The sequence below is a fragment of the Myotis davidii genome, unplaced genomic scaffold (assembly GCF_000327345.1).
Source record: "Myotis davidii unplaced genomic scaffold, ASM32734v1 scaffold217, whole genome shotgun sequence".
NCBI lineage: Eukaryota > Metazoa > Chordata > Mammalia > Chiroptera > Vespertilionidae > Myotis > Myotis davidii.
This window is the reverse complement of record NW_006290034.1, coordinates 6367169-6393133: the sequence shown is the minus strand read 5'-3', so window position 1 is coordinate 6393133 and position 25965 is coordinate 6367169. Positions and strand designations below refer to the sequence as shown.

General features: G+C 43.8%; 3 protein-coding genes across 3 annotated transcripts in view; 1 reads left to right on the top strand and 2 right to left on the bottom strand.

The window, feature by feature from the left end:
* LOC102773724 (chromosome unknown open reading frame, human C1orf162) overlaps nt 1-5406 on the bottom strand; it is a 16832-nt gene extending 11426 nt beyond the window's left edge. The window contains exon 1 of the mRNA XM_015563432.1: nt 5310-5406. The gene's annotated coding sequence lies outside the window, so the exon portion shown is untranslated. The remainder of the gene's footprint in view (nt 1-5309) is intronic.
* A 525-nt stretch (nt 5407-5931) lies between these two features.
* On the bottom strand, nt 5932-19810 carry ATP5F1 (ATP synthase, H+ transporting, mitochondrial Fo complex subunit B1). The gene is made up of 7 exons (XM_006763002.2): nt 19675-19810; nt 19363-19399; nt 14981-15126; nt 11741-11904; nt 11196-11321; nt 7317-7496; nt 5932-6347 (listed from the first exon to the last, which is right to left on the bottom strand). Exons 1-7 carry the CDS (start codon nt 19712-19714, stop codon nt 6270-6272), a joined length of 771 nt encoding a protein of 256 aa, XP_006763065.1. The 5' UTR covers nt 19715-19810; the 3' UTR covers nt 5932-6269.
* Nucleotides 19811-19942: 132 nt separating this feature from the next.
* WDR77 (WD repeat domain 77) lies at nt 19943-25959 on the top strand. Its single transcript, XM_006763003.2, has 10 exons — nt 19943-20190; nt 20437-20622; nt 21640-21781; nt 21951-22000; nt 22747-22817; nt 22953-23007; nt 23441-23512; nt 24228-24336; nt 24886-24954; nt 25485-25959. The coding sequence occupies exons 1-10, from the start codon at nt 20076-20078 to the stop codon at nt 25642-25644; spliced, it is 1029 nt and encodes a 342-aa protein (XP_006763066.1). The 5' UTR covers nt 19943-20075; the 3' UTR covers nt 25645-25959.
* Nucleotides 25960-25965: the final 6 nt, after the last annotated feature.

Below are 25965 nucleotides of genomic sequence, written 5' to 3'. Positions count from 1 at the left end.
ACACCCAGCAGCGCTGCTGATGCCTGAACGGTATGTGGAATGAAGTGGGCGGGCATCGGGAGGCCACTATGGCACGGGGCAAGCACTATGGGCAGTCTATCTAAAGTGTACCTGGCGTATAAGACAACCCCCCACTTGGAGGCATATTTTTCAGGGCCAAAAAATCGTCTTATACGCCGGCAAATACGGTAATTATGATGGGTCGTACAGTGGGCTGGGTGTGGTGGGTAATTCTGAGAGCAAGGCAGAGAAGTTCCTCATGGAGCTGCCATCTGATTGGAAGATGTGCTAAATGGGTGAAGGGATCATCCTGGAGCGTGCTAAGGGCCATGAAGAAAAGCAGCAGAATGCCATGCTCACGAGTAAATGAGAGGATATCTTTAGAGAGCATGGGTGATCGGAAGGCCTGTGCAAGGAGCAGGCAAGTAGGGTGAGAACCAGAGGACAGGACAGATGTGGCCAAAGGGCGGGGGAACTCAATGAGGGAGGAGCTAACAGAGCTGGGAGTCAGGCTAGGGCCAGTGGTCGGCAAACTCATTAGTCAACAGAGCCAAATATCAACAGTACTTCTTCAAAATAGACTTTCCCAGGCCGAAAGCCAACTTCTGTGGAAGAAACACATAGTTGGAGTCACTGTGTGAGCGAATACAAATTCAAAGTAAACATAATTACATAAAAGGGTACGGTCTTTTTTTTTAGTTTTATTCATTTTGCAAAGCCAAATATCAACAGTACAACGATTGAAATTTCTTTTGAGAGCCAAATTTTTTAAACTTAAACTATATAGGTAGGTACATTGTTATTAACTTAATTAGAGTACTCCTAAGGCTTAGGAAGAGCCACACTCAAGGGGCCAAGAGTCGCATGTGGCTCGTGAACCGCAGTTTGCCTACCACGGGGGCTAGGCTATATGCCCACACTTGGGGGCATGTGGCTCGTGAACCGCAGTTTGCCGACCACAGGCGCTAGGCTATATGCCCACACTTGGGACTGGGCCTAGGGCACAGGTGGGGTTTGAATGGAGGGAGGAGGGAGAAACAGTGTGAGGACTGCCTCAGGCCCAGTGATGGATTTCTGAGATATCAGTATGGGTTAAGGGTGGGGCATCTGTAATAGGTGGAAAGAAAAAGCAGTTCCAAAGATGGACTTCAGCCAGATTGTGGAGGTCTTTCCACCCAAGCAAGAAATGTTAAGTGTTAATAAGGAACCATGAATGGTTTTTGAACTGGGATATAACAAACATGGTCTTTAAGGAAGGTTCTACCACATCACACAGGATACAGTGTGGGCAGAGGAAGAGAGGAGGAAATAAGCCAGGAGAGTTGAGCAGTATTTTAGGTATTTAATAAAGGCATGAGCAGAACCCACTGGAAACCTGCTATAAGATGGGAAGTTATAAGACGTGGGACATGGATCCGGGAATGAAACAGCAGGATGAGTACGCCAAGTTTTTGAATCTCAGTGGCTCAGAGAATTCATTTTTTCATCCACTCCGCAGTGAACAATTATTTTGTGCCATGTATGAGCCTAAGTTCTGAGGATACCGTGGTGAGAAAACGGCCTTTCCTGCCTTCATGGAACTCTCAGACTAGGAGGCTGTGACCACAGAGGAATGGTAGCAGTCCCATGGGCTGTGAAGGCCCCTCCGGCTGTGTATGCCTGTGACACAGGAACCAGGGTGGCTCCTGGAGAAACACAAGCCAAATCTGAGGTGTGAGTTGGAGTTTCACTAGACCAAGAGCTGGGAGGGGTCGGGGGAGATCACAGGGAACTGAATGTTAAAATTCAAAAGCTCTGTGTCAAAAAGGTGGATAGGAAGTCCAAGCAAACAACAAACAAACAAACGTATGTGAGGGTAGTTTTTCAAGCATAATGCAGGCTGTGTGAGATGTGGAGCTGGAGGGGATGAAGCTGAAGAGGGAGGCCGAGCCAGTTCCCTCAGAGCTTCTGTCTTCATTTTAAGAGAAGCGGGTTTATCTATACTAAAGGCATTTAAAACAAGGGTGACACTATCAAACCTGCAGTCTGAAAGAACCCCTGAAAATAAAGGAAAGCAGATTGGAAAGCAGTCAGAACAGATAGGAAAGCCCGGCTGAGAGGTTACTGCCATGACCCAGTTGAGGGATAATAATAGCTTGGACCAGCAGTAGAGCGATAAAGCGATATAAATTCATCTGAGAGGCATTTAGGAGAGGAAGATAACATCAATGACTGTGATCAAAGATGTCACCAAAGGGCAGGAGGAGGAAGAGGAGCCAGAAGAGGAGACAGCAGCAACTCAGTACTTAGAGGACTCATGAATTAATCAGACATTCACTGAGCACCTACTACGACCCAAACACGGTGCTATGTTCTGGAGTACATAAGTGTAATGAGTGCTTTAGATGCAATGTTGGGCATCTCTACAGTGTGAAGTGGAATCCAAAAGAGAAAGGGCTCATGTTACCCAGTGAGGAGGGAGCGAGGGTGTTAAGAAAAGCATTGTGGAGATGATGCTGTGGGGTATGAGGGTGGGGTGGGGATGGGGAATGGGAGAGGAAAGAAAGGCTGGAGGGCAAGACTACGTGAGGGAGGAGCCTAAACAAACTTGACCTTAAAGGCAATGGAGAGACTGCTGAAGAGGAGTAACAATATCACATTTGGGCTCAGGCAGGAGGTAGGACTGGTGAGGGCCAGTCAGTGGATCCTTTAGTGCTGCAGATTCCACGAGAAACGGGGATGATCACTCAGGTGGCCTTTCACGATCTCCTACACCACAGTAAGTTCTTATGGAGCTCCTTTCACACCTCCCCCACCCCCGGCCCAGCTTTAACATTAGGCACACATATTGTTCAACGTTTACACTGTAAGGTCAGTGGACAAAAACTATACTTGTCCTACTAACCCTAGTTCTGAGCAGTGCCTGACACTGTGGGCTTTTCCTAAATGACTGCTGAATGAGTTTCCTGTTTCCTCACTGAAAAGCTTCATTCTTTCAGAGTCCACCCTTACCTTGCTAGTTTCAGTGGAAAAAGTCCACCTTCTGTTGAAGGCCAATTCCTCCACTCATCTGAGTATCGCTTCCCACTTCGGGACTTGAATTCTACCATCCCTCTGCAGTCTTTTCATCTTTCCTTCTATGGCCTTTTCTTCACAGCTATTATTTGTTCCAGCCTGTCTCAGCTTCCAGCATTTCTCTGAGCCCACCTGTGGCTCCCTCTAGTTACCGTCTACTGGGGTGAGTAGTGCTCTGGAAATTATGCTACACAGATCTATTTCCCCACTGCCTTGTAATCCTCCACCACTACTATCACCTATCTTCTGTCCCTGCCATTCAACCAAAGCTACTCTAAGGAGAGCCACCAAAGACTCCAAGCTATTACCTCTATGGGCAATGATTTCAGAGAGGAAGGGAGAGAGACTGAAACATCAATGATGAGAAAGAATCATTGATTGACTGCCTCCTGCACGCCCACACTGGGAATCTAGCCTGCAACCCAGGCACGTGCCCTGACCAGAATCAAACTGCAATCTCCAGGTTCATAGGTCTATGCTTAACCACTGAGCAACGCTGGCAGCTGGGCTCTGGGTGCTTTCAATCCTCTTAACCTCCTGGAGAAATTGGCTCTTCCTACGTGAAACTCTCCAGTCTGTTGACTTCATGGCCCTACCCTCTCCTGGTTTTCCTCCAATGACTCCCTCTTCTGCAGAATCCTCTTTCTCTGCATTTCCTCTAACACATGGTCTTTCATGGCTCTATACTTAGCCCTATTTTCTTTTCTGAAACAGACGTCCTCCTATATTCCAAATCACAGTAAACAGTGCCTTTTCTTCTCTCAAGCAAGTAAACGGTGACTCAACTTAATTCATTCCTTCTCCCATAGTCTCCCTGCCCAAGTCCTACTAATGTTGCCTCTAGTATTTCTCACTAATTCCTTTCTTTCCATCTACACTGCTAAGGCCTATAGTTAAGGTCTTCAATGTCCTTTAGTTAGAATGAGCCAACATCCTCTTTCCAAACCGCCCTCTAGTTGGTACTGATTGTTCTGAAACAAGAATCTAGCCATCATTTCTCTGCTGGAGACTTTTTTCATTGGCTTCCCTGTCCTCAGAACAAAATCTAACTTCTAAGCACAGAATTTAGGCACTCAAATATAATTCCTATTTATGTTTCACTCTAACTTATTGAGTTGAAAAAATGTTACTCTCCTCCAGTGGCTTCTTACAATCAGCTGCTGCGCCACCTTGCTGGATTCCAATCCCAACTTCCTTTCAATGCCAGCCGAGACATTTCTTTTCCAACCTGTTGCTTTTCTGTTCTCCATGTTTTTTTTTTTTAAATATATTTTACCGATTTTTTACAGAGAGGAAGGGAGAGAGAGAGTTAGAAACATCGATGAGAGAGAGACATCGATCAGCTGCCTCCTGCACATCTCCCACTGGGGATGTGCCCGCAACCCAGGCACACGCCCTTGACCGGAATCGAACCTGGGACCCTTCAGTCCGCAGGCTGACGCTCCATCCACTGAGCCAAACCGGTTTCGGCCTGTTCTCCATGTTTTACTAAATGCTTTCGTTGACTTCTTAGGACTAGAATTTTTGCTTTAAGTTTTACTCAGGTTAACATTTGACAGGATAGTGTGCTGGTTCATAACATGTCGATTTGGTTAGACTGAATTATACTTTCCAAAATTCTCTTTCTTGACTATTCCAGTAAGAGTGTGCCGCAAGAGATTCTTGAGCAAGTTTAGAGGGCGGATGTGAGGTGTCTACTTTGTAGCCCATATATGTTGTCATTTGTTGGTTCACCAGTTCATTGCAGCTGGGCCTGCAACTTCCCAATCTTTCCCTGGATCATCCTTCAGCTTCTTCAACCTTTGGACTACGTCTGTGTGATGAAGGGCCTGGGGTTTTGTAGGACAATCTTACCATCAAGGTCAGAGGTAATAAAACTGATGGTTTTGTGTATACTTGTGATTTCCACACTTTCCTACCCTCTCCCACTTTATATCCATCTTCCCTTCTTAACTGCCTGTTCTGTGAACTTCAAGATCCTGCATTAGAAACAAAGATAAGAGGCTGCTTTAACCAGCTCACCGACAGCATCAAGTCTAATCCCTTATATCAATCTGATTTCTAGAGTAAATGACTATATTAGCCATCAATAAATATTAATCCAAACAATTTTACCTAAGTTAAAATCATAGGAAGTCAAGAAAATAGCCATTACTCATATGATACATATTTTCAAATATTTCCTATTATGTAAGTTGCCCATTGTGTACAAGTAAAACTTTATGTAAACATGAAAGAATTAAATGCAGACAAACCTATGGAAGGGCAGAACTTTCTGATTTATCTGCTGGATTCTTTTTTTGTTTGTTTGTTAATCCTCACCAGAGGGTATTTTTCCATCGATTTTCAGGGAGAGGGTTTTTTTAGGATATTTTTCCATTTATTTTTAGGGAGAGTAGAAGAGAGAGGGAAAGACAGAGAGAAACATTTGTAAGAGAAACACATTGATTGGTTGTCTCCTGCATGAACCCTAACCAGGGCCCGGGTCCGGGAGAAGTCTGCAACCAACGGGTAAGTGCCCTTGACCGGAATTGAACCCAGGATCCTTGGTCCACAGGCCACCGCTTTATCTACTGAGCCAAACCTGCTAGGGCTATCTGCTGAATTCTTGAGAGCAATTTTATGACACATTGAGTCCATAATATTTTCCACTGATATATTACTAAAATTATAACAAAGTAAATGGGATGACTTAATGTACAATATTCCCTTTCGTTATTTTAAGAATCTTTAAATTGTCCATAACCTGTCAGCCAGAAGCAGCTTACCAATAATGGTCTTATAAACAAGATTATCATTTCAATGACATCTTTAATTTTTACCCATATGGCAAATGTTGAAATAGTATTTCAGAAGATTACAGAATTTGAAAAAAACTTGTTTCAACTGTCACTTTATTGTAAGATGATAGCATTAATTACAAATTTAAATTATAACTTGGTAGTCTTTAGTCAGGTACCAAATTGTATTAAGAGGAAACTGCTTATTCAAAAGTGATCATAGAACAATTCAAAATGCAGAGTAAGAAGGACAATAAACATCTCACTGGCCAATAGATTGTTTTAATTCTCTCACTAGATGAAACTCACGCTTTTCATTTTTAAGTGGGGTAAACTGTAACTCCAGCAGATGGTGATACAGAAAGCTTTTGTCACAGCCTAGTTTCCAGTCCGTCACTCAAGTGTTTCTAGCTGTCTCAGTCTGGATAGATGCATTTACATAACTGGCTGTGCTTGAGCCTTCTTTGCAAGCAGCTTTAGATCTGAAATGCACTTGGCAATTGTCTCCTTTTCCTGTGATAAGAAAAGAGAAATCTGGTTAGATCTTTCCAAATCACGGAAGGATATAAACATGCAATTCTTACCTCCTACAAAACCTTGAGATTCTTACACAATCTTTAGTTGTATTACTGACTTTAAATGTAATAAACAATTAGGAATTATTTACTTATTTACACGGGGAAGAAGCAATTTATTTTAAGAAAATCCAGGGATTAGTTAAAATCCCCTGGCTCAGCTTTTATAAGTGAAATCTATGTAAAGTTTGAAGCCAGTTACGCCTGTAACCACATGCCATCGGTGTGAGCTGTACAGCTACTAGCTGCTTGAAAGAGAACAAACTAAGATTAGCAATACAAAATTATTAAGAATGAAAATAACTTCTTTTATTTTCTGCACTTTTTTACATTTTCCAACTTTTTAAAATAAGTATTTTTTTTTACATAAAAGATAGTTTATTAAAAAAACAATTCATTAATATAACACTATATATCTGGGAAAGAAGAAATCATGTCATAAGTAAATAAAGAACATAATTTTTAAAAAGGAAATCAAGTTCAGGTAAATAGAAAAAATTTCTGTTCAAGACCATAAATCAGGTGTTGGGAAAGAGGAAATGGAATGAAAATCATTAAATTAGGAAATGGAAGGGGCTCAGAAATAACCTTGTCCAGTCTCTATGTTTTAGAGAGAAATTAAATGTGTTGGTTAATGTTTCCCAAATGATGAACTTGATCACAGTCTGCAACAACCAGTGTTCTGAACAATCTATTGTTCTGACCTGAGATAAGAGGCCGTTAGCCAAACTCTGGAGGAGGAAGCCACCCAGGTAGCTGTGCAGCATTTTCTAGGTTCCACCATTCAGAAAAACCAACCAGAGATTGTCTAAAAACTCCTGGCCGGCTGTTCTGATCCTGGCTGGGCCACCAGCGGACACCTGTCAGAGATACCACTCCAAGTCCAGAAGCTTCAAACACCATGTACCTGCTGTGCAGAGATGCTCTGTACCACATGCTTCTCCACCCATTGCACCATGTGTTCTTGTTCCTTCCGACGCATCATATTCTGCACAGAGATATGATAGTCCAGGCGATTCTTGACCTCCTTGTATACTCTATGCAGCCGTTCCCGGTAAGTAACCTCCAAGGCCATAGCAATGTTATTCTAAAGCAAAATGAAGGAATGATGAAAACTGCACTTCAACTTTTAGTTTCCAAATTGTCTTTTTTGAGTGTAATTGACCTCTCTGTTAATTTCATGCACACAACGATTTTATATTTGTATATACTGTGACAAGATTACTACAATGAATTTAGTTAACATTGTACCACAGGTAAGTTTCTGGATTTTGTTTTCTTTATTAGAAAGGCCCTGTCAACTCCAAGGGTACTGACTGTATTTCTTTTCATACTCTCTTTTCTACTTTTATAGTTTCATTTAATAAGATCTTTAATTCACTTGAAATTTATTTTAGTATGAGGCAGAAGGTAGGAAACCAACTTTATACTACTGACAAAGGTACCCATTTGTCCTTCCTCCACTAAGATGAAAATGCCATTGATGTAAACTGCCGTGTGTGTTTAGGTCTATCTCTAAACCCTATCACCTGAGTTTCTACTCATATACCAGACCATACTATTTCAAGTTCATTCTAATTTTATAATTTTAATATTTGGCAGGATTGTTCCTCATAATTTCAATTTTTCAGAATATCCCTATTAAAATTTTTAATTTTCTATTTATCAATTTGTCCAAGTCCCAACATCCCACTTCTATCTCTTAGTATTTTCTTTCTAAGAAGGAATGTGTTAAAATTTAGAGATTAAAGTAGAATTGATGTCTTTATAATATTGAGCCTTCCAATCTCAGAGCCTCATACCTCACAAGCACTTCACAAAGAAAAAAGATTATACATTTCTAGTGAAGTTTACTCTTAGGCATCTTTTCCTAAATGGTTTATCTTCCTCCAGTATATTTTCTGATGGACTGCTATTTGCATATAGAAGGCTTACTGATTCTGTTTGATATTAATCTTGTATCCAGACACTTTGCTGAATTTACTTCTTGTTTTAAGAGTTATGTTGCTTCTCTTAGGTCTTCTAGGAATATAATCAGGTAATCTATAAGATTAACTTTTCCTTTTTGAATTTTTATACCTCTCGCTTCTTTCTCTTCTCTAATAATATCAACTCATGCCTCCAGAACATTATCAACTTAATAATGGTGACAGGGACATTGTCATCTCCACGTGTGTGATGAGATTCCTTACAGTCAGCCTGTCAAATGTGAAGGCTTGGCATGTTAATCTCACGGAGGCCCGTAATACTCCTGAGTACAGTTCATTAGTCCATTCCTTCTCCTGATCCTCTTTCCCCTCAAATCTCTCATATCTTCTTCTCTACTTCCAACTCACAGCAAACGAACTTCCTTATTTCACTGAGAAAGGAATAAAAGAATTTCCACAAGCTTCTACCACCACATAAAAAAACCTACTTGAATCTATACTCACATGTGTTACCTTCCTTTCTGTAGCTATGGCTGAACTATCTATGCTCTTGAAGCCAACCCCTCCACGTGTGCATTCTATCCCAAGCCCTCTGGTTACTGACGGACATCACTCCAGCAAACTCTCCCCTTCCCTTTCTTGTATTAATTTTTTCCTAACTTCTATCAGATGCTCATATGTAATGATACTTTTTTTTAATCTCTCGATTCCTACATCCTCCCCTCCTAGCTATTAATTTCTTTGCCCACCATTACAGTAAAACTCTGACAATTTTCAGTTGTCTATACTGACTCCATTTTCTTCCATTGTTTTCTTCAACCCACTCCAATAGGTTCACTAAAGTAGCCCTTACCAAGGTCACCAAGAACCTCCATGTTGCTAAATCCTATGGTAAATTCTTAGGTCCTTTATTACTTGACCATAAGTAGAGGGACTACAAATTGAAGCAGTACTTTTTTTTTTTTACCTGTTTTTTTCCCCTTGTGTCCCAAAATTATGGATTTAATTGCCACCTGTAAGCTCATGACTCCAAAATCTGCAGCCTGGAATTATCCCCATCGATTCCAGATTCATATATCCAATGACCCTAACAACTCTACTTCACCAACTCATTGGCATTTCAAATCAATGCATACAAGACCAAAGGCTATCTGCAACAGGATAATCAGAGTGATCCTTCAAAACATAAGTGAGATCATATCACTCCTTTGCTTAAAAGCTTTAGTGACTTTCTCTCTCCTTCAGAGTACAGGTAAAAGTTTTTCCAGAAGTCTATAAGACTTTATATGATCTAGCCCCTGGCCACACCCCACCTTGCCTTTTTAAAATTCTCCTCCTCACCCAATCTACTTCAGTTACATTGGCCTCCTTACTTTCCTTGACTATACTGAGCAAGCTTCCAGGTTTAGGGATGACATTACAAATGTTCTTCCCTCTGCCTGGAATACTATTTCTCCAGAAATCCACATAGCTGCACCATCACTTCTTCCGGTTTCTGCTCAAAAATCACATTAGAGGTCTTTCTGACTGCCTATTAAAATAGTAACTTCTCCTTCAACTCTCTTTTTTTTTTCCCTTTAACATTAGTTTATTGCTCTACATAGCACTTATTACCAATCGACACTCACGTCTGATCAATTTTTTTTCTGTCCTTTTCTCAACCCTTGGCTAGAAAGTAGATTCCACGAAGGCAGACTTTGTTTTGTTCTCTGCTGTAATCCCAGAACCTGTCTTGACGGGTGTCTCCATAAAGGAAGAACTCAATTATGCATGAGGCAGAAAGTATTCTCTGGTTGTAACCTAATTATGCATGGAAAGAAGTTTTAAAACATTCATGTGCTTAAGAATCTTCAGGCATCCTGTTTTTAAACTATAGATATCTGGATAGCTCCTAGCAGAGGTTCTGATGCCACAGGTCTTAGAATAGGTCCAAAAACCTGCACCAAATGACTGATGCTTGTGTGGTACTGAGACCACACTAAGAAATACTGAACTAGACACCCTGGCCTGTTTGGCTCAGTGGATGGAGCGTTGGCCTACAGACTGAAGGGTCCCAGGTTCGATTCTGGCCAAGGGCACATACCTGGGTTGCGGGCTCGATCCCCAGTGGGGGCGTGCAGGAGGCAGCTGATCAATGATTCTCTCTCATCATTGATGTTTCTATCTCTCCCTCTTCCTTCCTCTCTGAAAACAATAAAAAAATATATTAAAAAAAACACACAAAAAAACTAGATAAGTGCTTTAAAAAAAAAAAGAAATATTGGACTAGAGTCTACTACTCAGATACTTACTTTACGTTAGCATGTCATTTTTCATTTCATGGGTATTTCTATAACATAAAACCTCAATATAAGGACATTTCACTTTAAATATTAGGCATAAAGTACTGTATTCAAAGTAATAACAAAATATTTGGACATGTTCCTAAAGTGGTTTAAAAAACGAAATATTTTAGAATCTAATTCTGCTCTGACCATGGTAAAAAGTTCTACTATTACCTGAATCTGCTTGTAAATTTGGAATGTAAGTATCAGATTTTCTTATAGCAAACATGTTTCCTCGTGAAGTGCCTTAGACAGTGAATTCCATTCTTTAATCAGCTGTAACTTAATGATTGTTTTCCTCTTGTGTGGATTTATAATTTTAGCTTTCTAATTTTAGAGTAATAACTAAACATTTACACACGTGATAGGTCTTCAATGTCTAAACAGCCTTAACTGCCAACCCCCACCTAAATCTTCTCTTTTCTAAATAAAATATGCTCAATTTCCAGCCATTCCTCATGTGAGACAGTCTAAATTTTTTTTTAAAATGCATACAAATGAGTAAGTTTATTCTTAGAAAGTTCTGAAACCTACCCTTTGGACATCAAAAAGGTAGTGGCGCTTCTGAACCAGTGCCTGCTGGGACTTCTCCAGCTCAATTGCATCCTGGATGCCTTTCATGGTAGCCTGTTTCGCTTCTTCTAGTTGGGCAATTTGTTGCTGCAATTACAATATTTAGAACAAAGATCAGTGAGAGCACCAAGAGTAATAAAACAGATTCATTTTATTTTTCCGCAAAGTTATATCCCTCATTTATAAAAACACAGAGACATACACACATATAGGGAGAAATGCACAAATCCTTTAAAAGAATTGCCCATGACTGCTACACAGTATCTGTCGAATGAACAAAACCGTGGAAAATGTGGAGAAAGTTTGGTAGATTTTCAAAAATTTATCTTGATTTCTGATCTCAAATTAGTAACCTATCAACACCTGTAGTTGTACTTATAATTAGATTAATTTCTAATTATATTGAATATATATGTATATACAGATATATATACATTCATATCAAAAACATCACTTGATGGCTTCTACTATGGTCTCAAATGGGAAATAAGGTTTATGGTTCTTACCTCATTGAGTTTATCAGCAAATTCCCCAATAGAGGCACCATATTTTTTAATGATATAGACAAGCAACCCTATTGTTGATACAGCAGAGATGGTGTCTGGAGTAACCACATATATTTCTTTGGATAGAAAATATAAGATAAGCCCAGTTCCGAGCACATAGGGTCCTAAAAAAAGAAAAGGTTATTTTATGATGGATATGCTAGATCTAACAGGGTAAGATAGAAAGATAATTCTGCATTTAATTAGTTGAAAGCCAAATAATGATTAAAATAATTGGATTCAAAGAAGAATACTGGATTGAGAAGCATTATGGTAGAGTTGAGAGAACAAGGATCTGAACTCAAGGAAATCTGACTCTACAACTTACAAGAAGCTGGGGAATATAAGTAATTTCTAAGCTTAGATTCCTCATCTGTAAAAGGGGAACAGTACCTTCTTCACAGGGTTGATGAAATTAAAAATAATGTATGTAAAGTGCCTAGCACAGCCCAGCTGGTATGGCTCAATGGTTGAGTGTTGACCCATGCACCAAGAGGTCACTGGTTTGATTCCCGGTCAGGGCACATGCCCACGTTGTGCGCTCTATTCCCAGTGGGGGGTGTGCAGGAGGCAGCCAACCGATGTTTCTCTCACTGATGTTTCTATCTCTTTCTCCCTCTCCTCTCTCTCTATAAAATCAATAAAAACATATATTTTTTAAAAATAATGTGCCTAGCATAGCTGCTCAACAAACAGGAACTATTCCACAAAGATGTCAGGTAACTTTCAGAAGTAATTTGTTCAGCAAAATGTACAACTTATTGAATGGGAACATTAGTCAGGATAAAATTTATCTACTACTGCTTATTTTTATTGACTAGGAACCTGACACAGAAGATAAAAAACAACTACAGCTATAAAGTAGTATATACATAAAAAAGGAATAATTAGATATCGGGGTTCTCAATTCCTGTAGCATCTTCAAATGCTTCAAATATAGCTATCTTTTCTTGCCTCCCAGGATGCTAAACAGAGACAAAGCAGACCTTTATGGCAGCATTTTAGTGTTTTTGAGCAACACTAGCACCAAAGGACATTAGGCTATATTATGAGAATAAAGGGGTTATACTGCTGACCTCTGAACAATGTGGTGGAGAGCAGTGAAGTTAGGGGTATTGACCATCCCCCCAGTCCAAAACTCACACATAACTTTTGACTCCCCCCCAAATTTAACTACCAATAGCCTTCTGTTAATAGAAGCCTTATCCAATATCATAAACAGTCAATTAACACATATCTTGTATGTTATATGTATTATATGCTGTTCTTACAATAAGGTTAGAGACATAAGAAAATAAGAAAAATACATTTACAGTATTTATTTATTTTAAATTGGCCTTTTTTAAAAAGATTTTTTGTTTTTTAAAAAATATATATTTATTGATTTTTTACAGAGAAGAAGGGAGAGGGATAGAGAGTTAGAAACATCAATGAGAGAGAAACATCTATCAGCTGCCTCCTGCACATCCCCCCACTGGGGATGTGCCCACAACCAAGGTACATGCCCTTCACTGGAATCAAACCTGGGACCTTTCAGTCCGAAGGCTGACGCTCTATCCATTGAGCCAAACCGGCTATTTATTGAAAAATATCCACATATAAATGGATCCCTACAGTTCAAACCCATGTCAATGGTCAACTAGAGTTTCAACAATATTTTACCCAGTTTGCCATACAATGTTTCAAGATTTGTTTTGTTTTTAATTTGCCTTCTATGTATAGATTTTAAATGTGAATTTGCAAAAAAGGTCTATCACATGTGACATTTTCATCATCTATGGAGATCTGCGGACACTAATGTTTCTTGCAATTTCAGTTAGGACAGTGGTCGGCAAACTGCAGCTTGCGAGCCACATGCGGCTCTTTGGCCCCTTGAGTGTGGCTCTTCCACAAAATACCGACTTCTGCGTGTGGGCCATGAAGTTTCAATCGTACTGTATGTGCACACCCGCATGTGGTACTTTGCGGAAGAGCCACACTCAAGGGGCCAAAGAGCCACATGTGGCTGGCGAGCCGCAGTTTGCCGACCACTGAGTTAGGAAAATGCTAATCTAGACACTCCCTGGAGGGTTTAAAAAAAACACCTTGGTTTCCAATGTTCCACAATCGTAGCAGTACATGAGTACAGCAAGCAAGGCAGTGCATGTAGCAGAAAGGACACTAAACCTAATTGGAGAATCTGGATTTAAGTACAACTCAGTTACTAAAGAGAGAATAAATTTGGTAAATCCTTGGTTTCCTAGTTCTTCTGGGTAATGAAATTGTCTTCATGGGACTGTTGCAAGAATTAAATAGTGTTAAGTGAAAACATATCTTCTCTTTCTATATAAAGAAGCCTAAGCAACTGTTACGACCAGTCGCTATGATGCACACTGACCACCAGGGGGCAGGCGCTCAATGCAGGAGCTGTCCCCTGGTGATCAGTGCGCTCCCACGGCAGGAGTGCCGCTCAGCCAGAAGCCAGCCTCTCCCGCCTCCATGTCAGTGCTACCTAGAGGCTGCAGCAGGCGCAGTGGAGCAGCAGAGCACCAGCCTGGGCTCCTCCCTGGCCGCCTGCCACTTTGTGCACTGCTACATCCCTCGGGGGATGTTGGATGCCCGCCCTGGGGTCCTGGGATACGAGAGAGTGCAGGAAAGGCTGAAGGACGCTGCCAGTGCAAGAAGCCATACATTGGGCCTCTAGTTGCTTTATAAAAATGCAATGTTTCACAACATTTTATGCTTTTTTAAGAGGGGGAAAAGTTGATAAATACAGCCCACTTTCTGTTTCCATGCTTACATATACAATTTAATACACTCTACTGCCTTACCTGGCTTTATTCTAATCCACAGCCATTTCTATTAGATAGTGTATTGTATAGTTACTTATTTCTTTATTGTGTATCCTACAATAGAATGTATGTTCTGTGATGGCACACCACTGCATACCTAGACTAGTGCCTGGCACAGAGCAGGCATTCAATAAATTTAGTATATCAACAAATGGAGACAATGCTAAAAATCACGTTAAAATTCCAAACGAATTTATTCCAAAGACAAGTTAGAGCAACTAAACTGTTATACTGAATCACTTCCACAATTACTTTTAAAACAGCTGGCTTGATTTTTGTGGTGTATGTGAAGAAGTAAGAGGCTGCCCAAATCCTAGGTTAACATAAATCACACAATCCAAACATACTATCAAAATGGGCAAATGCTCACCTGTTACACCGGTTTTAGGATAAAGAAACTGGAAGAATTCCTCAGGGATCAGTCCAAGACGAACTTTTCCTCCATATTCAGGAAGAGGTGGTACAGGGGCAAGACTTGGCTGTCCAGTGTGAAAGATCCTTGTTGCTTGCACAACCCTAAGGTAGTAATGACACAAATTTAAAGCCTATTCTTTAAAGAGAACACAGCATATGAAGTTAGTAGAAACAATGAATGGGGATAAGGACTGAGGCAACAAGAAAGAGACGGAGACCAAGAACAGAGAGGTCATAACAGAAAGAGAACAGACCAAGAACAGGAAAGTTAGAGTCTAATAATTAGCTGTGTGACAAGGCAAATGACTTACATAAAGTCATATGTAATCTTCTACCCAAAACTAGAATCCCTTTTGTAAGTCTCATCAGTTATCTATTATCAGCACGGAAATATATAAGAACACAGACCAGAATGGTACTTGGCGTATGTTAAAGTCCTATGTCAGTGGTTAACTATTACATGTCCACTGTGTTATGAGCTCCCTGATGGCAAGAACTTTGACCTTTTTGAATATTCTCTGGGATGGGGTGCTGACCAACGCTATGTGAAACAGGTTTGTTTCAGTGCTGGGTAGCTCTAATTATGTTCATCTTTGAATTGAACTGCTATGTATGTCTTGAAACCTCCTTTTATTGGTTCTGATTTTATTTTTCTCTGTACGAAAGATACGCTCATACTAGTATATGTGGGTTAAACATCTCACTCTCCACACAATCCTGACTGTCCACCACAAGGAGCTCTCTGATTTTGTTTACAAAAACTAGGTACACAGAACTGAACATAATACTCTTAACACAGCATGACCAAATCATTCATTCTACAAATATATATTCTGAACTTGCTATTGCCATTATTGTATTGTACTACTACTGTATTGTACTACAGTGGATTTGAAAAATTATTCTTGTACTGTAGTAGCCTAAGATTCTATTTTTAGCAGTTATAGCAAATTGGTGTCTCATTAGGTTTCAGATTAAATAAAATCCACTAGTTGTTCTCCTATTTGCTGTCAAGCGTAGTCTCCTTCAAATACTCGGTATGTTTTTGTCCCAATCCTCTGTACCTCTCTCCCCTTGCAATGTAAGAGTTTATATTATTTCTTTGATTTTGGTTCACTGCTTGTCTTTTTAACATTATTTTTATCTTTTTGAACTACAGTTTACACTCTATAGTATTTTCTTTTAGTTTCAATACCCCATCAACTTTTGAAATCTGAGAATCATGCTCAAGATTCTTTCATTTAAATCAGGGTTTCTCAACCTTAACACTACTGACAGTTTGGACTACTGACAATACTTTGTCGTAGAAGACTGTTCTGTGCACTGTAAAGGGATTAGCAGTATCCCTGTGGTCTGTACACACTAGAACCCTGGTCAGCAAACTGTGGCTCGCAAGGCACATATGGCTCTTTGGCCCCTTGAGTGTGGCTCTTAAACAAAATACAGACTTCTGCGCATGGGCCACGAAGTTTCAACCGCACTGTACGTGCGCGCCCGCATGTGGTATTTTGTGGAAGAGCCACACTCAAGGGGCCAAAGAGCCGCATGTGCCTTGCGAGCCAGTTTGCCAACCACTGCACTAGAAGCATCTAGTGTAGCATCCCCCCTCCAAAATGTCCCATGGAGGGCACACTGGCCCAGGCTGAGAACCGCTGATTTGAATCACAGCACTGGAGAATTGGCTTTAGGCTGACACAAATCCTCTCCTCAACTGGCTGTCGTAGTTCAAGCCCTCATCTCTTGCCTGAACTTAATAATCCAAAACCTGGTCTCTCTTCTTCTGGTCAAATACCCTTAATCCTAGCCCCTGACACACTGCTGCCAAAATTTTTAAAATGTACATTTTACTTAAAGCATACAGAAAAACAAACTACTTAATATAGCACACATGATTCAGCATCTGTCAAATTTTAGACTCTCACCTTTCCTCATTCTCCTACCCTCTAGCCATGAAGTATTCACAGCTCTCATAAACCAAAAACACCCACACACGCTTCATGCTGCTCCTTCTGCCTGCTATGCCTTTCACTTAATAACTGCCAAATCCAACCAGCCTTCAGGACATCTCTAGTACATCCTTTATCGGGGCCTCTCCAATCCTGGGGTAACACTTATTCATTCCACAAACATTCATCACTGATTTTCCACTTATGTCAGGTCCTGAAAGCACAGCAACAAGCACACCAAGTCCCAGCCTTTTTAACACTGTTGGAAGGCTGTGGGGAGTGTGTGTATAGGTCTGTACGCTTTCAGGTAGCTATTTCGGGTTCTATGAGGAAAAACGGAGCAAGATAAGGGGACAGGGAGCAACAGAGTGGGAGCAAGGCGTTTTGTAGGAGGCCAGAGGACACCTGAGCTACTGACCTTGGGGAAAGAGAGAAGAGCAAGTACAAAGATCTGCAGCAAAAAATAAGCTCCAAAGTTATAAAAAGAACAGCAAGGCCTAGGGCCACAGAATGAGCTAAAAGGACAGTGACTAAAGAGGCATGATAGGACCCGCGCATTTTGGGCCTTCTGGCGATGCAAGCTTGGATTTATTTCAAGTAGGATGGGGAGCTCTGGAGGGTTCAGGGGGGTGGGGTGAGGAGACGGACATAATTCCTACTGAGAGAAGGGGCCGTAATGGGAAAGAAGAGATGCAAGGAGACTAGTTGAGAGGCTACCAGAATAGCCCCTGTGAAAGTTGATGGCGGTTCGTACCCTAGGGTGGTAGCGGGAGAAGTGGTCAGAGTCCAGGTACAAACTGGTGGAAGGACCTTGCTGATGCATTAGATATGGAAAGTGAAAGAAAGAGAAATCGAGGATGTTCCTTGTATCTTATATATGAATCTTGTGTATCTTATTTATTACCTGTATTATAATTATTTACTTGTCTGCATGGAATCTTTCTTCTCTGATAAGTTGGAAGCAATCATAGCTTTGCTTTATTACATACTCAAAAATTACAGATAGATTAAAGCCACCTTTTCAAGCCACAGAATAGTTATCACATTTTGCAAAATTTACAGCTAAAAACAGAAATCACCCTCCCAAATGGACATGTTTTATGAAATAATATTAATCTAACAGCTGCTAATATTTACTAAGCATATACTACGTTTCCGGCACTAGTTTTATAGTTTCACAGGGATTAAATCTTTTAATTTTCATAACCCACAATGCACAATTATCTTCATTTTGCAGATGAGGAAACAGAGGTCACACAGCTGGTAAGTGGAGTTCTAGCTTTGGAGTTCTTACGCTAACCCAGTGATTTTCAAGCTTTTCATCTCGTGGCACACATAACTAATTAAAATCCTGCGGCACACCAAAAAATGTATTATATTTTTGGCCGACCTGACCCCTCCCCCCCACAAAAAGATATAATTTTGATACATTCACTTGATGGCCATTGTTCTGTGGGCTGTCTTCATTTTTTTATTTGACAGTTGAAGGGAAAAGAGGTCAGTGCCCTTGACTAAATAGTCAGGCGTTGCATGTTTTAAAATCCCTGTGGCACACAGGCTGAAAATCGCTGCTCTAAACCACTGCTCTACAGCTACCTCCTCCCTGGACTGTCAGCTCCATAAAGGCAGGCCCTCAGCCTTGCTCATTTTCTATCTCTGACTGTCTGGGTGGCAAATAAATACCTATTGAATCAATAGATTTCCCTAACTCTTATCTCCTGGCAGTAAAAGTCGGAATCTGGGAGACAGACCGCAAACAACTCGCTTCATTTTTGTTTTACTTTAAAAAAACCTGTTCACTCATATGTGGGCTATGAAACAGAAAGCAACAAACTAACAAACAAAAACAAATAAACTCAGACACGGACAACAGTCTGACCAGAAAGGGGCTGAGGGAAGGCTGATGAGGGTAAAGGGGGTGAAATACACAGCGAGGGAAGGAGACTCAATGAGCACACAATGCAGTCTACAGGTGATGCCTTACAGAACGGTGCACTTGAAACTTAATGTCACCCCAATACATTTAACTAAAAACAAGGCAAAAACTTGTCCTTGGGTACGCAAAAATTCCGAGCACAGGAACTCTGATTCGCAAGGTGGCAGCTCTGTCTACCTGAAGGTCACAAGGGAGAGGGGCGGAGCTTGGAAGACATCAAACCAGTTTATAGTTTAGTTAGAACACATCGCCTAAACCCTGCATCTTTGCCATAATGTGATACGACGACGATATTTTAGGTAGTTCAGAAGCCCCAGTGTTTGAATGAGGCTTTATACGCGTTCCAAAATTACCCCCAGAAAAGGAAATTTCTGGCCCAAAGCTGAGAGGTCACAGAGAAGCGAAAGGCGAGGACAAAAAACAAGGGCGAAGGGGAGCATGACGCCCCTCACTTACCCGGGACCGAGGAGGGCGGCGTTCTTCAGGGAGGGGGCTGCAAACACACAAGCGCAGGTCAGCAAGGTCAAGGTGACATTTGGTTCGCCCCTCCCTTGGTCCCCGCGGGGCCCGACGACTAAGGCCACTCACCTCTCTTTCCTGTCCACCGAGACCTCGCGCCCACCTTCCCAGCGGCGCTAAGAACCCCCCACTCAGGCCCCAGGCTCGCTAGCGTTTCTTCGACCACTGTCCTCCCACCCGCTCCGCGTAACTCCAGACGCGCTTCTCTGCGGTCACTCCGGTAGCCCCACCCAGGCCTACACCTCTCACCCGCTGCGGCGGCTGCAGAAAACACCACCCGAGACAGCATGGTCAGCGAGGGAAGGCTCGGCGGTCCTGGCGTCCCGGTGACCTGGACGAAGTATTCTACCCGAGTCCGAGCAAGATGGTCGCCCGCAAGTCTCGCGAGAAGAGAACGCGAACCCTCGTTCCCTCAACTTCCTCTCCAATTGTTTTTTCTCGCGATAAGAGGCACGTAGCGCGGAGAACCAGTCCCGGAGGGCGGCAGTCGGAAAGCGGAATGGAACCGTAGAAGCAATTCTCGCGAGATGTAGAGTGCCAGTCGCCTGTCCAGAGGGGCGGAGGCCCAGGGGGTACCACGTGGGGACTGTCGGAGCTGAGCCTCCCGCGGGCGTCCAGTTTGGGTCTAGGTTGGCATTGAAATCGTGGAGATGAGGAAGGAAACCCCGCCTCCTCTAGTGCCCCCGGAGGATCGCGAGTGGAACCTTCCCCCTAATGCACCCGCCTGTATGGAGCGGCAGTTGGAGGCTGCGCGGTACCGGTCGGGTGAGCAGAGATCCCGGGCCTGGGGCTCCCTCACCCCGCCTCGGAGCGACCCTTCCCGAGACTGTTCCTTCTGGCCCGCCCCTGCCCCTCCTGCCACCCTGATCCATCCCTCGCTGAACTCGGTCCCCAACCGTGCCCCGCGAGCCGGAGCTCACATCCAGCCTCAGTCCGCGTGGTTTTCTGGGCTGTCGCCATGGAGACGAACCCTTACATTCCTCGCGCGCTGACAGCTTGTACCTCCCTTAGATGGGGCGCTCCTGCTCGGGGCTTCCAGCCTGAGTGGCCGCTGCTGGGCTGGCTCCCTCTGGCTTTTCAAGGACCCATGTGCCGCCCCCAACGAAGGCTTCTGCTCCGCTGGAGTTCAGACGGAGGCCGGAGTAGCTGACCTCACTTGGGTGGGGGACAGAGGTATCCTAGTGGCTTCCGATTCAGGTGAGTCACTGTCTCCTCAACCCCACGGGTGCAATGAAGGCCGAGGGGGGTACAGGGGGGGCTAGGTTCAGTCTTTCATGCCCCACACTCAGTGCATGGGGTAGCTTGAGGGTGTTGGTCCCTCAGGAGAACTCCTGTGTAGGTGGGAATACCTTTTCCAAAATTCTAAATTGCCTGGTGGGAATTTCTAGCAAAACTCATAACAAAATTAAGAAATGGGTTGGAACCATTTTTTCTTCCATGTAACCTGTCCCATAACCCCCCAATCCAGACCAAGTCTAATCTTAATCTTAGAGATAGTGTTGAAGCCAATCTCTGGTGCCTCTTTCCATATTTTCCCATTTTCTTCTGAAATGTCTCTATTCTGCTTTCTTTGTTTTGAATGTCAGACTCAGTAGTGGAGATTTTGTTATTAAAAAAAAAAGAAGATCAGAATTGGCATGTTGGCAGGCATTACATGAAATTTAACATTGAGCCTCTTGACAGTTGAGCTTGAACACTACATATATTCAAGACAACTTTTGGGGTGTTTTCCGTACTTAACCAGTCACTGTGCAAGCCGTTGAGTTATTCAACGTATTTTTAAAGACTCTGCAAGACATTTATTGAAACTGTTCAACAAATATTTATTATAATTGAAAAGCTTTAGCCACACTGGACTGTGTGTACGTAGACCATTGTGGAGATGTCATCCTCCCCCCCCCCCCACCCCCCGAACGTATTTTCCAGTATTTTCTCACTGGAAGTGGGGTAATGGATTTTTACCAGCTGGTTCATCTTTTCCTAGAAGCCTTCGCCACCTAACGGTTTGGACTGTTGTTAGGAAAAGAGTAATACCAGCATAAAGGCAAATGGCTTGGAAGTTAGCCAAACCCTGTAATAATATGGACTTTGCTTCTATAGAAATAACTTAATTTGTTAGCTCAGTGACAATGGACTACTTGAGTCCTAGAAGTGGATTACTGTGTTGGTGTAATTCCAGCTTGTTCCCTTCACCCTCCACCCTGTCCCTAACAGGTGCTGTTGAATTGTGGGAGCTGGATGAGAACGAGACGCTCATTGTCAGCAAGTTCTGCAAGTATGAGCACGATGACATAGTGTGTACCGTCAGCGTCCTGCGCTCCGGCACCCAGGCTGTCAGCGGTAGCAGAGACTTCTGGTGGGTCCTTGTCTCTAAGCCTCCTTTGGATGTCCTCACTGTTTGATTAGCCTTATAATATAACATTTTAGACTCATTCTAAGATCCCAGTGACTGATTATGGCGTATCTCTAAGGTGTCCGTGGAGATTTTGCAACCCGCTGAGAATCTGTTTCCTTTTTCTTCTTAGCATCAAGGTCTGGGACCTCACTCAGCAGATGGTACTGAATTCATACCGGGGTGAGTGCCCGCTCTTTTTTTCCAGTCCTGGCCTTAGCCATTTTATTCATTTATATATATTTTTATTGACTTCAAAGAGGAACGGGGAGAGAGAGAAACATTCATGATGAGAGAGAATCATTGCTCGGCTGCCTCCTGCACGCCCCCTACTGGGGATGAGCACGCAACCTGGGCATGTGCCCTTGACCGGAATGGAACCCGGGACCCTTCATCCCGCAGGCCGATGCTCTACCCCCTGAGCCAAACCAGCTAGGGCAGCTGTTTTATTTTTATTTTCTTTTTCGACTCTTTGTTTCAACTTCGCTTGGATGTTAGGGGCAGCAGGTCCTTGCTCTCCTGCCTGACTACTACAGGCAGCTATGCATTCAATTAGAGGAAAGAGAACATTCAGGAAATCTATTCCCTTAAAACGTAGTGTCCAGAATTCCCGTGAGGCATGCGTCCTGCAGTATGAAGATTACTCTTCTAGGATGTTAACTATGAAATCTTTCACTGTCCCAGCTCAGCCCTAATTTCTCTCTCACTGTCTTTGCTAATTAATTTTTCCCAAGCCCGTTTTAGGTTTTATAACTCCATCAACATCTCCTCTTAGGTTTTGTTTCATTCAAAATCTCTCGTGAAATTTATTAAATTGCATCATGAGCCGAGGCCTCCTTCTCCCCCTCCCCCCTGCCCCTTGATAGGGTCCGGCTGCTGGATAGTAGTGGCTTCAGCTTCTCTCACATTTCTCTCCCCTTCCTGTACAGCTCACTCCGGGCAGGTCACCTGTGTTGCTGCCTCCCCCCACCAGGATTCCGTGTTCCTTTCGTGCGGTGAGGTGAGATACAGCCTCTTCCCTTCCCACTCCCCAGCCACAAGCCAACCCTCAAGGCCAAAGTCTAGTGTGGAGGCCTCCTGGCCCGCGGCTGCTTCTTTGGAGTCTGAAGCCCTTTTTCTCTTCCTCGGCTTCTAGGACAGTAGAATTTTACTCTGGGATACCCGCTGTCCCAAGCCAGCATCACAGATGGGTGAGTCGGAGAGCGTGGTGGGAGAGTGGGACTGGGACCCACCCAGGAGAGGCTTTCCTTGGCCAGAGTCAAAGGGAAAGTCATCAGATGCCAGTTGCTGTGACATAAGTTACATAACCGCTCTCTTTCCCACTGAGGCTCTGCTGACCTCAGAGGAAGGGCTGGTTCCTGGGTGGTGATTTACTTTCCATTTCCTGGATGGGTCAACAAGGGAGCCAGAGTTGAAATCTTCATGCTTAATGCTTGAAACTTGCCTGCGGCTTGTGTCCAGAAAGGGCAGGAGGCTGGTGCGTCAAGGATGAGGACCTGGCTGCCTTCGTGGGGTTTGAGAATCCGAATAAAGAGTTCCTGGGACTTAGACTGCATCACCTGAGAAGCATCTTCTCGGAGCTGGGCTCTGGGTCTCATACGAACTCCCTTCTCTCCTTTGCAGGCTGCAGTGCCTCTGGTTACCTTCCTACCTCACTAGCTTGGCATCCACAGCAGAGCAAAGTCTTCGTCTTGGGTAAGGGAGCACCTCAAACTGTGTGTTGACTCTAGGAAGCGGGAGGATGAGAGTGGGAGTGCCAACTCCATAATGTACAAGGCTCTGGCTGCTCTGCCTCAGCACACCGGGCACCACATGGATGATGCTGCCGGGGCCTGGAGAGGGGGACCATCCTAACGTGGTTTTAGTTCAGCTTTGGACAACATGACTTCCTCCCCCAGGGGCTTTGAGTCCTGATTGTTCTGGCTCTTGCATCCTGGGTATGACTAGAAGTCGTGGGCCACATGGCACGGGGATCATGACACAGCAGGTCCTTGCATAAGGTCACTTCATTCAGCATCGTTTCATAACATTGATGAGATGCCACAGGAACTTAAATCTGGTTTATATCTACAAGCCTATGCAAATTGCTTTCATTATATGTTGTTTCACTTGCAATTACAATCCATCGGTGATGTTAAGCGAAGACTTACTATTTAGGGAATTTCTTTCTACTGTACATAGTTGTGCTATCATGGTGACAGGGTTTGCGGTTAAACTGATAACTACATCATCCATTAACTTAATTTTCACAACCACCCGATGGCTACTTACGCCTATTTAATGAAAGAGAAAACTGATCCTCAGAGTGGTTAACTTGTCCATCCTCGTGGGACTAGCATTCAAGTCCAGGTCTGGCTGAATGCCAAGCCCGCACTCCTAACCCCTGTGCTGCGCTCTCACTTTTCTGCAGGTGATGAGAACGGCACTGTCTCCCTGGTGGACACCAAGAGCGCAAGCTGTGTCCTCAGCTCAGCTGTGCACTCCCAGTGTGTCACTGGGCTGGCGTTCTCCCCACACAGGTACTGTTCTTTGTCACCAGGGCCTGCCGGGGACACCTGGGCACAGCGAGGGGACTTGCTTATGTCACCCAAGCACTAGGAAGTTCCTTAAAGCAGACATGGCTCTGCAGAGGTTTCGGAATGTCAGTGGTCTCTTAAGATGGTGGTCTCTTAAGTCAGTGGTCTCTTAAGTGGTCCTTTTTTGGGTTGTGAGGTCCCTGTCTGCAAATGGCTTACATCCAGTTCAGCACCCAACACAGTGAATACTGCAGGTCTCTGGGACAGTGTGGTTGAGAAGCCCGTGTTTCTGGGTTATTGCTGGAGCTGCAGGGAGGGACCAGATGGGGTGGTTCGTTGCCAGGACGATTGTCCACCCTGGATTTTTTCCATTTCCCTCATCTTTCCTTGGAACTTACAATGTCGACTTGAACGGTAGCCAGACCTTAACCCAGCGTGGGGATCAGGCCCTCTTCTGGGGTCACTTTAGAGGAGGGTTGGGAGCTGGCCCACCGGGGTTTGTCTTGGGTTTGTCTGTCCTGGGACCCATGGGCTTCCCTTCCCTCCCTCTAGCGCTCCCCTGCTGGCGTCTGTCAGTGAAGACTGCTCCCTTGCTGTGCTGGACTCGGGCCTGTCCGACGTGTGAGTGCCAGGGGAGCTCTGTGGGTGGGAAGCGGGGAGGGGAGCAGCGGGGCCAGGTCCTTTTCCTTTTCAGGAAAGTGCATTGCCTCTGTCAAGCGGACCAGGTGGGGGAAGCGGGCGGAGTGTTGACCCTCTCCCTCCTGGGGCTGCTTCACAGCCAGCTCTGCCCCTGGTAGAGGAAGGTGGTGGGAGCGGCATTTCTGAGACTGGCATGCCAGCCTCCTAGAGGGCAGGCTGCCCTCTTCCCATAACGAATCTCTTAGTGAATTGGAGCCTGTTACCAGGTGAAGAGCACCAGGTAGAAGGTCTGTTTTGTCTTCCTTCTTGGCCATGACTTGTGGTCTGAGCTTGGCTCATGTCCCTGCTCTTGCTCTAGCTTGTTTCTTTGTCTATGAAAATAAGGTTCAGTGAGGTCCTCTGGGGGGTGATACCTGACGAAGTGTGTGTAATGCATCCCAACAGTGTGCCTGGATATGGTGGGTTCTCTCCTCCTGTCCCTGCCACGCTCAAACTTTCCTTTCCACTTTTAGGTTCAGAAGCCGAGCCCATAGAGACTTTGTGAGGGATGCTACATGGTCTCCGCTCAATCCCTCCCTCCTCACCACCGTGGGCTGGGACCACCAGGTCATCCACCACGTGCTGCCCACAGAACCTCTCCCAGCCCCTGGACCTAACAGTGTTGCCAAGTAGACTGGGTTTAAAGGAATAGCAAATCCCCCAGGAGTAGCCTCGCCCTTTGCCCTCTCGGTCTGAGAGACCACACAGGAGCCTTTTCAAATCCAGGTCAGCTGATACCCCAGACCCGGGCAGTCACTAGGCATGTCTCCCAGCCTGGGTGGCTGATTCTGGGATCCTTAGTCATAGGGAAGAAAACTACCTGGGAAATGGATAGATACATATGTCTGAGTGTGTGTGTGTAGTTTTTTGGTCGGGAGAGGGAAGCCCACCCTCTCCACCCCCTAAAAACGAGTTCATGAGGCTTTTATGCTTCCCATGTAGCTGTGCGCGTGG